Raw genomic sequence first — 16,311 nt, 5'->3', positions numbered from 1 at the left:
GTAGGCGTCACTAAATGCAAATAAACCGCATCAGAAACAAGCTTTATACTTTACATACACATGTACCAAGAAGCCTTTGTTGCCTAAGCTGTTGTAAATCTGACAGAAGATTTTTTACACAATTCACTAAATGTTTGATAAATGAGGCCCAGTATTTGTTAGAGAATCATGTTCATCAAACCAATTCCTCTGTCTCTATCTAAGGGTTAAAGAAGCAGGAAGGAAGCAAAAAGACATGCAAACAGCAGATTTGTGGTCAACTATTAAAAACATCTGTTTAATTCATTTCCGAAATAAAAATATGTTGGATCTGGGACACGAGTTTGTGGTCCTGCTTAGGCACCTGGCCATCACACTGTGGAAGATTTCAGCAGAAGAACTCAGGAAGCGTTTGTGTGTGTGGTTTTTATTCCCAAACTAATAAATTAACATAATAAATTAACAAAGCAGAAAATGCTCACTATGAGCATTAAAAAAAGGATGTTTAATCGTCAGTATAATCCACATAGATAAGCAGCAGGTGTACCACAGGTCTGATCCCTGTGACTAACTATGGCATGGATGTTAGTGTGAGTTTTTCTGAAAAAAGAAATCATGTGAGCAAATGGTCTGCAGTCTGAAACACCTTGCTGTCTATAATATACCTGGAAATTTAGAGTTTAGAGATATAATCACTCTTTACAACCGTGATGAGCAGAAAAGCATCTCAGCTTCAGGTGGATGAGCTACAACAGCAGTAGATCCTTTCCTTCAGTCAAGAACAGGAATCTAAAGCTATCATGAGCACAGTCTCAGCCACACTGGACAAATGAAGATTAGGAGGGGGAAAAAATAGAGACACTTTTCTGATTAATATGTCCACACAGAAATGCATTTCTTATTAAGGTAGGAAATTACAGCTTCCTAGTCGACAACATGGTCTAGTATTTTAACATTGATGGATCTGATAACTGGTAGCCAGTAAAGTGCAGGGAAATGGCAAAAAAAACAAAACAAAAAAAATACATGACCCAGTGCTAGGTATGTAAATACAGTACATCAAACTCTAATAGAAACATGGAAACAAGATATGAGACATGAAACCACAAAAAGTTAAATTCTCAAAGATTTCTAAATTGGTCTTAAATAGTAAACTTAGAATATAACAATACCTAATAACTTAAATAAATGAAAACATATTTAAGATGTTTTCAGACATTAAAATAAAAAACCTTAACTATTTTTTTTAAGACTAACAGTTATTACTGTGACATCCATCCATCTGTTTCTGTAGCACCGTACCCTACATAGGGTCTCAGGGAACATGGAGTATGAGGTGGAGGACACCCTTGACTGTCTGTGTAATGAAAATAAAATAAAATAAAATAAAAACAAAAAAATAAAATTACCTGTACAAGCAGAAGTACAATTAGTACAATATGTGTAAAAAGATCTGTCTGAGGTACTGGGTGTGTTTTGATTATACAGTATTTGTTTTTGTTGTTGTTATTATTATTATTATTATTATTATTATTATTATTATTATTATTACAAATTTCTCTTTCTGGGATCACTCGAGTACATCCATCCATCTATCTATCTAGATTTATATTTGTCTATACACTATACACTATGCCTATAAACTATACAGCTGCAACACTGCAGTCAGTTTCATTTCTAAATAGATACAGATGGATAGATAAATAAATACAGTGTATATATATATCTGAAAGTTTCTGTTCAGTAGAGTGCTAGTTTTGTGGTTAGGCCATTGGATGACTTCCTAAAAGGTCATGTCCTCAAATCCCATCACTGCCAAACCACCACCCCTCAAACCCTCAGCTGTATAAATGAGATATATACACTGATCAGGCATAACATTATGACCACTAAGAGGTGAAGTGAGTAACACTGATGATCTCCTCATCATGGCACCTGTTAGTGGGTGGGATATATTAGGCAGCAAGTGAACATTTTGTCCTCAAAGTTGATGTGTTAGAAGCAGGAAAAATGGACAAGCGTAAGGATTTGAGCGAGTTTGACGAAGGGCCAAATTGTGACGGCTAGACGACTGGATCAGAACATCTCCAAAACTTGTGGGGTGTTCCTGGTCTGCAGTGGTATCTATCAAAAGAACACTTTAAGTTCTGTAAGTATGTCCTGTAAGTTACAGGACTTAAAGGATCTGCTGCTAACATCTTGCTACCAGATACCACAGCACACCTTCAGGGATCAAGTGGAGTCCATGCCTCGACAGGTCTGGGCTTTTTTGGCAGCAAAAGGGGGGCCAACACAAAACATTAGGTCTTAATGTTATGCCTGACCGGTGTATGTAAGTTGCTGTGGATAAAGGTGTCTGCCAGATGCCATAATGTCAATGATATGTATCTCTCGAGCTCAGGATCAAACCCACAACCTCAGTGCCTCAATTCTACTCAGTTACTCCTGTATCAGCTGCATTGTCTTAATGAGCTCCCTGACGTTCTTTCTGTATGAATGACCAATGCTTTTTATCTTAAGCTCACAAGCATAAAAGAAGAGTTTATTGTCTTTCTGGACTCCCGTATTCGTCACATTTTCTTTCACGTTTTTTTTTCTTTTTTTAAACAATGCCCAGAATTTCAACCATGTGCGATAAGGTTCTAATGCAACACATTCACCTGCATGATGGTGCTGGAAACGGACCAATCAGAGGGCTGCGATCGTTTCCGGTATCCAGGAAGTTGACAGCAGCCACCTCGGCTCAGTGAAGGCTTCGCTGTATAGCCGTTTAGCTTTTTAGCTTTCACTCACAGTTTTCGGTGTCATTTAAAGTTTATATATAAGCTACTACATTTGAATGCGGTAATAATGGACTGGAAAGAAAGCAGTGGGGTGAGTGAGTTTAGTTGCTTTGTTTATAATAGTGTATGGGTTTAGTATGTGTGCTAACTGAGCTAGCTAACAGAGCTAGTGGATATGAGAATTTAGCCTTTGGGTGTCTATGGAGCTGCCAGGGTCTACACTTACTTCACGATATTTATATTTATTCACTTAATTAGGGGAAGTAAGACATTCTAGGAGGTTAAAAAGAAAAGGTTTGAGGCTGTTAGTTTGGTTTAATTTTAAGTCGCTAATTTTTTAGCTTTTAAAGTACAAGAATCTGTACAGCATTTTTTGTAGCAGGTTTCAAGACATGATTTTATATTTAGACATGAAGATTTTGAGGGGAAAAAGGGGACCAAAAAACCTCTGAGGCTTTAGAAACAAACTACTAATGAATATAATTAAGAGGAAAATAAAGAGATTTGATTGAGAATTGACCTTTGTTTTGTTTAGGAGTTATTCATTTGAGAAATATAGAAACCACTCATCAATGTGAATAGGGACCTTTTTTTCCTACCTGAATTTTTCCTCTGCTTTGGTCTTCAGGAATAAATTTATTTATTTATTTTCAGAATTCCGTCCAGCTAAACTGATATTTTTCGGAAGCTTTATCATTATTTAAAAAGGAAAAAAAGTGAGATTTCCTCTGTATGTTATATATATTTGATATGTCATGTCTACTTTTTCCAAAAGAAACTCTAACATATAGATGAAGGAGGAGGAGGAAAATTTATATTGTTTACACATTGTTTTGTTGTTTAGAATTTTATTCTTTGGAATAATAGTACTCTGATACCCATGACAAAACTCTCAGAAGAACTCTCAGAAGAGCTCTCATAAGTTACCGCTTTACATCCCAACATTTCAGGCAGTATTGAGTGGATGTTGGCAAATATTTAGTTATTTAGTTCAGTTAGAACAAAATAATTTTATATTTAATAAACATGAAATAATTTGGAACAGCTGTCATTCTGTTTTTTTTTTTTTGTAAAGAAAGCTGAGGAATTCCCGAAGGCCACACCTCGCGAGTCTGATAGTCATCTTTGTGATGAGGGGGGAAAAAAGTGATTTGGCCTCAAGGTGGCTGCTAGGCATTGCTGACTTTTTAGTATTTCATCAGAAAGTGTTTAACACTAAATGTGCATTGAGTTAAGAGAGAGAGAGTTTTGAATGAAAAGTTGGAGCTGCATCTCAAAGGACGTACTCCACGTTGTGGGAGGGTTGTGTCACCTAAAGTTTGTCTGTGGGTGGAACAGTGGTTGATGGAATAATTTACGGTTGTTGGAAGTGATTTGGTAATTGCTTGTCTCTGCAGGGTCACGGTCACAGCCACGGTAACGATGGGCAAAGCTGTCATGGTTCGCACGGTGCACATGCTGGCCACTCGCATGGCTTCATGCCCAATTTCCAGTTCATGCAGAGGGGTGAAGCCATGATGGACCCGACACAGCAGCCGAAGAAATACCCACACATTGAAGACAGCAGCAGCTGGGACATCGTCAAAGCCACGCAGTAAGTAAATAGTCAGTGATTTACATGCTTTGTTGACAGACAGCCCAGTTCTTGCATTAGATCACAGAAAAGTCGTAAAGTTATAAAGCTTGCTACCTTTAAACTTCTGAATGACGTGAAACATCACAGGTATACAGAGCATTAGTGAGAGTGGGGTGTGGAAGAGACTCCAGTTCCACTTGATCCCAGTGGGGTAGAGTGAGAGTCAGAGCTCTGTGCAGAACAATCGAGTTCTTCCACTCCAACTTTAACCTTGTCTTGTCAGCACCATGTCCTCATGGAGCTGCTTGGTGCATATAGGGGTATTGTCAAGCTGGAACAGGGTTCGGGAATCTTAGTTGCTCTGAAGGGAAACTGCAGTGCTACAGCACACAGAAGCATTTGGTGCACATGTGTTCTTGTAAATTTGTGCTGATAGTTTAGGGAAGATAAATACAGATGGGTGTGATGGGCAGCAGTGTAGTGTAAGACCATGTAGTAAGTTAATTATTATTCACGGCATTTACTGTAAACAATAAAAAAAAAAAAGAAATGAGCCTTTTAAAAAAACTTATTATGGTTTGTGAGCACTCACAAGTGTTTTATGGGAGTTGTTCAGAAACATCTGTTAAACAAATAGATGTAAATGACTGTAGGTGTGATTTTTCAATTTGAATAATTCATTTAAATGGTGCTACATGTACAAGAAGGTAGATTGTACTCTTCCCCCAATGAGTGAATATTTGCACTTTCATTTGTGTTTCTTCCCCCATAATGTGATTATTTTTTATTCCTATTTTTATAATGATATGAAGTACTTTATTCTGGTCAGTGGACCTGAATCCATAGCCTAGTTTCAGGTACACTGGGAGTAAGGCAGGAATACAATCTGGATGCCAGTTCATTGCCCCACACACACACATGCACACACACTCACTCACACTCATAGACCCAGAGAACCCACAGGAAACCCGTTCAAGCACATGGGAAATTCCACACAGACAGTACCCAGAGAACATCAGGGAAACCATAAGCTGTTCCAAGCTACTCTCTGCACCACACAGTTACTCCACCACTATGAATTTATCTCACAAACAAGGAATTCAGTGCACACTATATGCTTTGTTGTTTTGCAGGTTTGGCGCGTTTGATCGGTGTAAAGAGCTGGTCGAGGCGGGTTACGATGTTCGACAGCCCGATAAAGAAAATGTCACTCTACTGCACTGGGCAGCCATTAATAACAGAACAGAGCTCATCAAGTAAGAGTTCTTCTCCTTCTCATTCTCAGTCTTTCTTCATTCTGAAGGTTAAAAGTTCATGGAGGAACTTGCCGTTGCTGCATTCCTTGCACAGTGAAACAGCCCTGAGAGAAGACACAGTTCATGTTAGAGATTTTAATCTATTTAGAATAACTCTTAGGTCAGTTTGGCAATAAATAAACATAAAATGACAGTAGCTTTTAATGTCAGTAGAATTAGAAAATGAGTATTAAACTGATGCATAATGTTTATTTGTTATTTACAACAACGAGAGCATACCGAAACGAAAGCTACCTCTTTATTGTTCTCAAGGGGAAATAAGAGCATTACAGCAGCATACAGAAAAGGAAAGCTCTCATTTCCCCTTGAGATCTATAAAGTCCGGTCTGGTCCGGTTCATCAATTTAATGTTAGCAATATTAAAAGCCTCTGTCTGGGACAGATATAAAATGGTGAGATATTAAACTTCACATTCTCTGTTGCTGTTGCTATCTCACTAGAAAGAGGGTTTGTTTTGGACACCCACATTCTTCATTGTTGTTTAAATGTTTTCTCTATGACACACTATCAGCACAGGTATATCGCTGGGTCAGATTACACATCATGTGTATATGAATGGAAACATGTCCAGTTTAGACATATGCTGTACAAACAGTGCATGTATAAACAGTGCATGTAAACGTAGCTAGTCGTGTCACTGTGTCTACAGCCCTGTCTTATGTATTGGATCTGTGTGTTTGCAGGTATTATTTATCTAAAGGTGCAGTCGTGGATCAGTTGGGTGGAGATTTAAACTCTACACCACTCCACTGGGCCATAAGGTAAATGATGCACACACACACATGCATCATTTTATATATATATATATATATATATGTATGTGTATGTATGTGTGTGTATAGAACTGTATGCAAATATAAAACCTTTGGGACCAAACAAATACTGCATTGTTCAGTTAAGAAACACACACATTAGCTTGAAGGCTAAAACAAAGAAGCAGGTGAAGGAGTTGGGCATCAGGTACCAAATATATACTGTTCATAGAGTCTTACTCAAGGCCTGATAGAATCTCTTGGAAGGAACAAGCCCTCATTCTGAGAGCAGCATAAGAGTGAGACTAAATTTAGCAGTAGATCACCCTATTATCAAATCTCCCAGCCATCCAATCACCCAGTATTATTACAACAAGACAGTGACCCAAAACACACTGCTAACTCAACAGAGGACTGGAGGGAAAAAAGTAGATGATTTTAGACTGGACAAATCAATCAGCTGACCTCAAAATACTGAGCAGCATTTCACCTCCTGAAGAAGAGAATGGAAAAACAAACCCCTCAAAACAAACAACAGCTAAAAGAATTTACTGTTTAAAACAGCAGTAAGGCTGCTGCTGAAACAGACGCTACTCCTGATATCTGATGTGTGTTGCTGTTTTCTCAGGCAGGGCCACTTGCAGACGGTGATCCAGCTGATGCGTTACGGCGCTGATCCATCTCTTGTGGATGGAGAGGGATACGCTGGCCTCCATCTCGCTGTGCTTTTCCAAAACATGCCTATAGCAGCATATCTGATGGCCAAGGGTCAGGTGAGAGACACTGAATGAGTGTAGTCTGGAACTAACTGGAGTTTTACTCTACAAATTATAATGAACTTTTAGCCAGCATATTGTACTCAAGGTTTTTAATAACTATTTATAATTGTTTATTTGAGTAAGAGTTAAGATAAAATCAAAAAAAGGCCAAGAGATGATATCTGTGGTTTCCTCCTAGATGGTCTCACACAAAACACTGTTGACTATAATGTTGTGCCCAGCTTTGCAGTATATTTTTCTTGATCAGTTATACATATTAAGCTTTAGTAGATGTGCAGAGGTGAGTACCACAGTAAGGGATCAGCATGTGTATAAAACACAGATTATATGCTTCTCTGTGTAGTTCCTCGTTATAAGTATTAAACAATGGTGTTTGTGTGCTTACAGGAAGTGGATGCTCCTGATGCAAACGGACAGACCTCACTGATGCTGGCTGCACAGAAAATTATTGGGTAACATCATTATTTGCTTTTCATTATTAATATCAGCTTGTTTTTGCATTTTTTTTTATCCTACATTTAAACACTTAAGATATCAGTAAGATATCACCAGAAGTCAGATATTTAAAAGCTTCATTTAAAAAAATCACATGGACTGATCTTGCCTGCTGCGTGTTTTGCTTGTTACAGGCCAGAACCAACCAACTTCCTGCTACGGTGTAACGCGTCAGTGAATGCAGTAGATAAGGTGAACAGGAACTCACCACTGCATTGTGCCGTACTTGCTGGCAACGTTGATTCTGCACACATCTTGCTGGAGTCTGGAGCCAGCGTGGAGCTGCAGAACACCAATGTGAGAAACACTAGGATTCAAATTACAATTAAATACTGATGTTAAATGTATAGTTCATTTACATGAGACATTACAATAATAGTTTAAATACAGTTTAAAAATGCAGGTAAGCATGCAGCCAGTTCCATAAATATTTAGACAGACAAAGTTATTGATATTTGACCTCACTAATGCTCCTGCAGCTGAATGAACACAAACCCCCACAGCCACAATACAACATCTAGTGGAACACCTTCCCTGAGTGGAGGGAAAAAATTGAATGGAATGTTTAATAAGCACATACTGTATTGGTGTGATGGTCAGGAGTACACATATGTTTGGACATAAAGCATATTTATGAACCAACTTTAAGTGCTAGAACACTTAAAGTTGAGCTCCGCTTCACCTCATTTCTGTGCTTAAGATGTTTCTCCATTAAGTGTGTGTGTGTGTGTATGTGTGTGTGTGTGTGTGTGTGTAGGGCCACACACCAATAGACTTGGCCCACCAGGTGAACAGTCCTCTGCTGATTCATATGCTGAATGTGGTGAAAAATGAGCGCAAAAAATCCAACACGCGTTGCTTGAGATTCCTCAACAGTTACCAGGTACACACCCACACACAGCCTGAGATCTTTTGGGGAACTATTTAAAAGGATATTTTAAATAGTTTCTTATTTGTTTGTGTGCATGTGTATCAGGCCGTTCTGCAGTGTGTCTTCAGTGTGTGTGTGATGTGGGCAGTAGGAGCCATTTTGGACTTAAGTTCTGAGTCCTGGCTACTAAAAGGGGTTCTACTGGCGTGTTTGCTCGCTATGATCAACCTCACCTGCAGGTACACACACACAAACACACGCACAGTGCGGACATTTATGTCTTTTTTAAAATGCACAAAATGATTATTGTTCTTGATTATTGTATTTTTTTTAAAAAAAAAAGCTGATCTGTTTGTTAAATATAATACTTTCACTGACATATTAGTTAATTTCTTAGTTATTTAACTGACCTACACATGGTAACACTAACTAGCTTATTTAATTGCAGACTAACAAAAGCTAGGTGTGTTTAGGAAAAAGTATTTCAGATTACAGTGTGATTTATGTCAGCTTTATAACCAGCATGTTATTATTTATTCAGCTCTGCTGCTCACTAAACAATAGGTTTACACTTTTATTAAGATTCGTCATTAAGTGTGTGTGTGTGTGTGTGTGTGTGTGTTGTATCCAGACGGCTAGCAAGTGCCACAGTTCAGAGTCTGGTTCCCTCCACCACCCTTATTGCCTCCATATTTTGGATGCTTGTCACCTGGTGCCTGTGGTTCCTGCCAGATATCCTTTACACACTTACACACAGTAGGCTCAGAACCTATTCAGTTTTTGCTTTATTGTGGTCTAGATTTCAGTGAAGTGTATTAAATTGATATCATTCACTAAATCATCTACTTCAACAGTTCAGTTTTTATCAGCTCAGAGTGTACTTTGCTTTTTGCTTTAAAGGTCTTAGAAGTTCTTTCCAAAATCGTTTTTCTCAGCTTTCATCTAGCATGTCGCCATAAAAACCTGTTTGCTGAAGTATTTTTGAGATTGTCCATCCAGCAGTTTTTCTCATCTCTCTAGAGAACTTCTGAAACTCTGTTAGCGTGGCCGTTGAGTTCATGATGACCTCTCTGACCCTGACTTTTCTAGTCTAGTTATTGAGATGGAGGTAAAATTCAGAGGAATATGTCTCAGTAGAGAGAACATTCACAGGACCAATGCCTCAGGGTGAACTCTACATTGCTTTTTATATGTGAAAGAACTCCATTTTATGTCATCTGTGGCTGAGCGTGTCCTCAATGATCATTAGCCAATCAAACATACAAAGAAATGCACAGAGACCCTGGTGTTGCAGGAGCTCTAGAGTGGTGTACCTGGTGAACACACTGCTTAGTGTGAACACTCAAATGTTATTTGATACTCCTAATTAAAAATAAGGAAAATCTTTCAAAGCAATTAAAATGTGAAAGGCATGTATAGAATGGCAGACACCATCCATTGTTCATGCATTTGCACTTCAGTCAGTCCTGACTTGAGTACTACATTCCTTCTGGTCCACTGCCACTGTACCAGTGTGGTGTGTGTTATATTCTGTATAACTCCTTCCATGCCTTTAAAACTCACTTTTTGAGAAATAATGTAAGCACGGGTACACGCTCCCCTCAGCAGCTCTAGGCTCTTAATTGTTCTAGGCTCTTAATTTCTGTTTCATCTAAACAGTTCATTATCCAGTGCTTTATGAAACTCATGAGGCATTAGTGGCAGGTGGTGCAGAGTGTTCTTACCAACCTCTAGCAAGGACATTTGTGTCTGTAGACCCAATGATTTCCCATGGCTCACTGCTGTGGCTCCTATAGCCTGGAGAACAAAAAAAATCCAATCTGTCATGCACATTACTTCACAGGATAAATGAATCATGTCTACTTATCTATTGAATTCAGGCCTGTGGTTTCCACATGCTAGTGCAACAATTATGCGTGCTCTTATACCAGGTCGGAGCTTCCCTCAGCCCCAAACTTCCCAAACTGTATATTACTGTAAAGCAGTAATAAACTAAATAAAAGCCAGTATTTATGCCTATAAAAGTTCTCTCCAAAGTTCTTTTTTGGAGACCTGGACTGACACACCGCACTACAGTTTAATTGGAACAACTGACCAAGACCTGCTCACTCGGATGGTCTCGTATCGGTTATAGTGCTCTACACCTGTGTAGAGATGTAGGTGTATTTCTGTGTGTATTGAGACTTAACCTCAGAGGTCACATGGTCCCACTACGGCGGTGCAAATGATGTTTCCCCTGACCGTTTTGGCTCTGCTGTATTATTACCTGCGCACTTGCAGAACCGACCCTGGGATTGTCAGGGTGACCGAGGAGGAGAAGAAGAAGGTGAGCATGAGTTTATTTCTTTTTTAGTGTACACCATGCATCAGGTGAAAATGTGGCCTTATGCTGGCAAATAAATAGCAGCAATACAACAGTGATAAACGTATGCTATATACCAGGGGTTCCCAAACTTTTTCATTCCAGGACCCACCTAAACAATTAGTCTCAAGACTCACCATAATTTTTTTTTTATAATGAAATATACAATTGATTGCCATACAAAAAGGCTTATAAGAAACACAGAAAGATATGATAAACATTCAAATGTCAAAACAGCATCCTAATGCTTATAACATTATGAGAGGAATAACTGAATACCGAGTTCCACTTATTTATAAAGACATGCAATACAAATATCAAGAACTGACAAATTGTGTTTGAAAGCTTAAGAGTAAGCAAGAGAAATTTATTAGTTAGAAGGGTGTGCCTGCTTCTTGGAACACAACATATCTAATCTAGGAGTTATTTTGGACATACTGACACACATGTCTTGAGATGGCTGTAGGTGAGATCTGTATTTTGTTTTTATTGCAGTCAGAGCAGAAATTCCACTCTCACATAGGTATGTGGTGGAAAAGGGCACTAAAACTCGCCTTCTATGGTGTATGGCCTTTCGGATTTTGCGATTGGATATGCAGTTAAAAACGAGGCTCGCAGAAAAATCGAAATCTAAATTGGTGCATGCAGAATGTTTTGTTGCGAGGTGCTGTTTAAGTTTTAAGGGTTTCATGCTAGCACTTGTGAACTTTCCAAAGACCCTTCCCTAACCCGAGGTAGGACTGGTCATATTTTCTGTGTGGCTCCTGTTTAGATTTTGTTGTTTTGACTTGATCTGAAGACTTCTCACAGGTCCATGAAGCCTTCAGAAATGAATGAATGAACAAATGAATTCAGTGAGTCGTTCAGTGAATGCTATGTTAATTCAGACTTCTGATTCGTGTGGGTGGGTGTGTTTTTAATTTAAATGATTCCTTTGTAAAAAAAGAATTGTCTCTTAAGAGTTGTTTGGTCATTATCAGACTGGTTTTGTTTCATTCACCATAACGTAAATTTAGCTGCAGCCAAATGACGCACCTTTTCTCACACAGTTTGAAAACCCCTGCTATATACTATTAATAGTATTTATACAGTATATAGATAAAGGTGATGAGTCTGTGTGTCTGATATTGTTGTTGTTGCATATTTTGTATTTTGTTTAATGTTTGGATTCCTAGTCTTCTTCATCTTCATCGTTTTTCCCTGCTAAATTGAATTGTGTGGCCTGAAACATAGTGTACCAACAACAGACTTTACACAACTAAGTGGTGCTATAGCACAAGCCTTCACATTCTGGCTCATATCTCAGAAATTGTGTTATTCCTTAGCAAATTTTGGGGTGTGGGGATGTGGTCTGTTTTGTAAGAACTGCAAAATGATGATGGCATCATTAACTAAATTAAAACACTGTCCAGTCAGGTTTCTTTGGCTCCTCCACTACTGGGTCTAACCTGGCTGTTTTGTGTCCCTGTAGAACATTGTAGTCCTGGCAGAAGCAGGTTGCCTCGACCCCAGGATCTTCTGCACGTCATGTATGGTGAGTTTCAGGTCTTTAACACCTAACCTGGTGGAGGCTGCTCTTTATCTGTAGGATTTTTTTTGTTGCATTGTGCTGCTCTCACACGATTGACTGATTTAAATCATTGGAGCAGCGTTGTTCATAATAAAGTAGATGTGAGTGAATATACAGAGAGGTCAATTCATAGGTCTTTAAAAATAACTCTTATCTGATTTTTCTGTTTTTAAGTCTAACCAATGACCTCTTGTGGTAAATCCTCTATATTAACTCTAGGGAAGTCTTCTCTTGATTGTTGTCTTTGACACAGATACACCAACCTCCTGGAAGGTGTTTTCATTTTGGCTTCACCAACAAGAGAGTTCTTCATTTTAAAGTGCTCTTATTCCTGTACTGTTCACATGATTTGGACATAAATATCTTAAATGTCTGATAGTTCATTTTGAGCTTGAATTTATTACTCAAGTTCAACTTTTATATACTGTGCTGGACAGCTGTTATTAATATAACAATGACTTTGTCAATGTCCAAATATTGATCTGACTGTACAGTGTGGATTAAATTCTATAAAATGTGTGTGTTCTGTATGTACAGATGAGGAAGCCAATGAGAGCTCATCACTGCTTTTCCTGTAACTCCTGTATCGCTAAACAGGATCATCACTCTCCCTGGATCAATGGCTGTATAGGTGACCTGCCTTTTTTTTTTTTTCCCATTTTATTCACCACATTTCAGGTGTTTCTCTAAAACCGTCCTGGTATTGTTTTGCTTGATCACCTGAGGAGACTGTATAACGAGTTAGCTTTCATTACTTAATTATTTAAATAGCTGTTGTTAGTCAGCTCACTCTTTGGTGAAAGTCTGAATGCATAGGCATTAATTATTGGCAAGTTTAATTGTAATCATGATAGAATGGGCAAAATTCATTTCATTCCCTCTCCACTCATTTATGTCGTCTCACCATCTCTCCTTTTACACCAGGTGCCAGGAACCATCACTTCTTTGTTCTTTTTCTCATGACGCTGAACCTCGTGTGTGGCTGGATGCTGTACGACTGTGTTATGTGTAAGTCACTTTCTGTCATTAGTAGCGGCACTAACACTGATAATGATTGCTGCTTATTAAACATCTGTGTTTCATGTGTGAACGTTTGTGTGTGTGTATATGTGTGTATTTGCATGCAGACTGGTCACAAAGGTGTGTGAGCAGGGCTTCAGTTGGGCTGTGGGAAACGATTACTGAGCTGTTCACCTGCTCACCCTGGATCACTTATATCTGCATCATCACCCTGTTACACATGGCCTGGGCCTCAATCACCCTCGCACAGCAACTTTACCAGGTATCATCTCTGTTCTTCAGCAGACTGTAGAACTGCATGCACTTCAGTATCTCTTATACAAATAAATGTTTTCTTTTTTTGTGATAGATTGCATTTCTTGGACTGACGACTGCAGAAAGAGCGAGTTTGCTGCACGGACAGAGGAAACTCCCTCCTGCTTACTCTCTCAGGCAGAACCCGTTCAAGTAATTCACTTACAAAGACAGTCGTTTATTGATGCCTACTGTATATCCAGACAAATTAAAGAACAATGAGGGAGGACACAATTTGTGTGCCATCGTTTGGGTTCACTTGGGTAACAGGTCACAGTAGTCTTGGTCAAAAAAATCACCAATAACGCATCAACAGCTCCTCTCTAAAGGTGTTCATTTATGGCCAATTATCTGAAAGTACCTTCTGAATGAAACGTGCTGAACAAGCCAATCAGCCATAAAATTAAAACCACGGACCTGTCAAGGGGAGAGATATGAAAGACTTAAATGGTCTGATGCTAATGTCTTGGGGCCAGATGATAAAGAACATAATAAGAAATATAATAGGGCAGTAAAGGTGGGAGTGGAGTAATCATGTGCAGAATATTTTAAATGTTTCCTCTTTTTTCTCTCTGTTTCTCTGTGTCTGTGTGTGAAGCCGTGGTGTGCTGAAGAATCTGGTAAACTTCTTCCAACTGCGCTGCTGTGGATTGTGCAAGCCTCTCGTTTTGGACTGGACTCAGGAGAGTCCCATGGGTTTAAACCGAGACCATCAGATGTTTAACAGCCTAGACCCTGTCTGACCATCAACAACATCGCTGAGCATATTTGTATTCTGATGATGGCCAGATCACATACTGCACACAGGCACATTTTGCATAATCTGCCTTACTCTCTGATATATTTGACCAAAAATACATGTCTGTCTGTCAGGCATGGGCCACTACTTAACTGTACAGTGTCTTGCATAAGTATTCACACCCGCTTGAACCACATTTTTGTCACGCTTGATGCATTTGGGGTTTTACATCACAAGTCTACATAAAACAACCCATAATACTAAAGTAGCTGGACGAATCAATACAGTTTACAATAATATTTACTAATAAAATCATGAGCTCTGATCGCATCCATATTCAACCCTGTTGTAAAAGTACAAGCTGTCGGCATCAGACGTCACATGATTACTTGCATGGCCATACGAGAGAGGGGAACGGCAAATACTTTTGCGGTCACAACTTTTGTCATCTTTTTTCCCCACTTCAGTATTATTGGCTCTTTTATGTAGACAAATAATCCCAATTTCAGTTCATTTGGATCATTTGAATACTTTTGCAAGGCAGTGTATATCACAGAACCTTTAATCATGTTACTAACCTAGATCTGTAAATGTGTACTCTCAAGCAATGAAGGGAAGGACAAGAGCCCATCAGTCGATGACCCACCAGTCGACTGCCCACCAGAACTCTCATGGAATGTCCACTTTATCAGTATCCCATGTATTTAACACTTATTTTTGTATATGCCCAATCTATGTACACCCAAAAGTACATATAACTGCAAAAGGCCAAATAGGAAGCTGAACTATATATTAGCAAAATATACTTTGATATATTTTGTTCTCAATTCTTTTGTAAACATGTAGTCATCCTTTTTGTAAAATAAGTAGAAAAAAAAAGAAGAGTGCGCTTTTATATTCTGCACTTTTTAGGTGTCATAGGCATACAGGATGAGTTATGAAGTCAGAATTCCCAGTCAAGTTCCACTTTTCCCTGTTATTTTGTCCTCATTTTTATACGGTTGTTTTACAGCCAGGGAAATGCACTATCCAGTAGTGCTGAAGGATGTTCTTGGAATAAAAACAACATTTTTTTTTTTGTCTTTGGTTTGTGCAAGCATTCATTTCCGTGTGACGAAATTGGCAAGAATAGAATTATAACTTTTTTTATTCCAGTTGTTCACAGGTTGATAGTGTTGGTCACTACGGTGAGGTGAAATGGTTTCCACAGTCGCTTTCTCTAAACAGTGATGCCATCCAATCTCTACACTTTTATTCATTGTTACTTAATCCTTCATTCATTTATAATTGATCTAATGGTGATGGTATCCTCATGATTCTCATTTCATGATGGTTCATGTTGACATGATCCAATCAACACCATTAGTTCCCAGATCTGGAAACGTATGAACAAGGTGCAGGGAAAAGTTTAGAGTTTAGTTTAGATTTGTCTCAGAATCAATCGACTAATCAGAGACAAAATGGAAACGTTTTAATGAAAGACTGAATGCCAAGTTTTATAGTTTACTATATGCAATTTTGTGTGATCTCTTGTTATTAAAATATTTTCCAATTTTTCTGTATAATGACCGGCTGTGGAGTTTTTCAGAGAGAGAGAGAGAGAGATGCAGGAAAAGGAGGAAAGGGTGAGTTTTTCATTGCTGTAATTTAAGTTATAACATGAACTAACTAATATTCCTTAAATACCTTGCTGGTAGATTCAGTTTTAGTAAAAGGTTTTTTAGTAAAAACACAAGTCATAGTTGTCAGCAGGAGCTAGCGAGTATCAGTATTCT

At 38.5% G+C, this 16,311-nt stretch overlaps 1 protein-coding gene across 1 annotated transcript; it reads left to right on the top strand.

Moving 5' to 3' along the window:
* The first annotated feature begins 2,687 nt into the window (after positions 1 to 2,687).
* zdhhc13 (zinc finger DHHC-type palmitoyltransferase 13) lies at positions 2,688 to 15,615 on the top strand. Its single transcript, XM_058400549.1, has 17 exons — positions 2,688 to 2,853; positions 4,160 to 4,356; positions 5,472 to 5,594; positions 6,338 to 6,415; positions 7,035 to 7,179; positions 7,573 to 7,637; positions 7,815 to 7,977; positions 8,438 to 8,563; positions 8,657 to 8,790; positions 9,183 to 9,283; positions 10,753 to 10,877; positions 12,385 to 12,447; positions 13,021 to 13,114; positions 13,408 to 13,491; positions 13,611 to 13,765; positions 13,853 to 13,950; positions 14,396 to 15,615. Exons 1-17 carry the CDS (start codon positions 2,830 to 2,832, stop codon positions 14,538 to 14,540), a joined length of 1,920 nt encoding a protein of 639 aa, XP_058256532.1. The 5' UTR covers positions 2,688 to 2,829; the 3' UTR covers positions 14,541 to 15,615.
* Positions 15,616 to 16,311: the final 696 nt, after the last annotated feature.

The sequence above is a fragment of the Hemibagrus wyckioides genome, linkage group LG10, assembly GCF_019097595.1.
Source record: "Hemibagrus wyckioides isolate EC202008001 linkage group LG10, SWU_Hwy_1.0, whole genome shotgun sequence".
NCBI classification, from domain to species: Eukaryota; Metazoa; Chordata; class Actinopteri; order Siluriformes; family Bagridae; genus Hemibagrus; species Hemibagrus wyckioides.
This window is presented reverse-complemented; position numbering and strand designations above follow the sequence as displayed.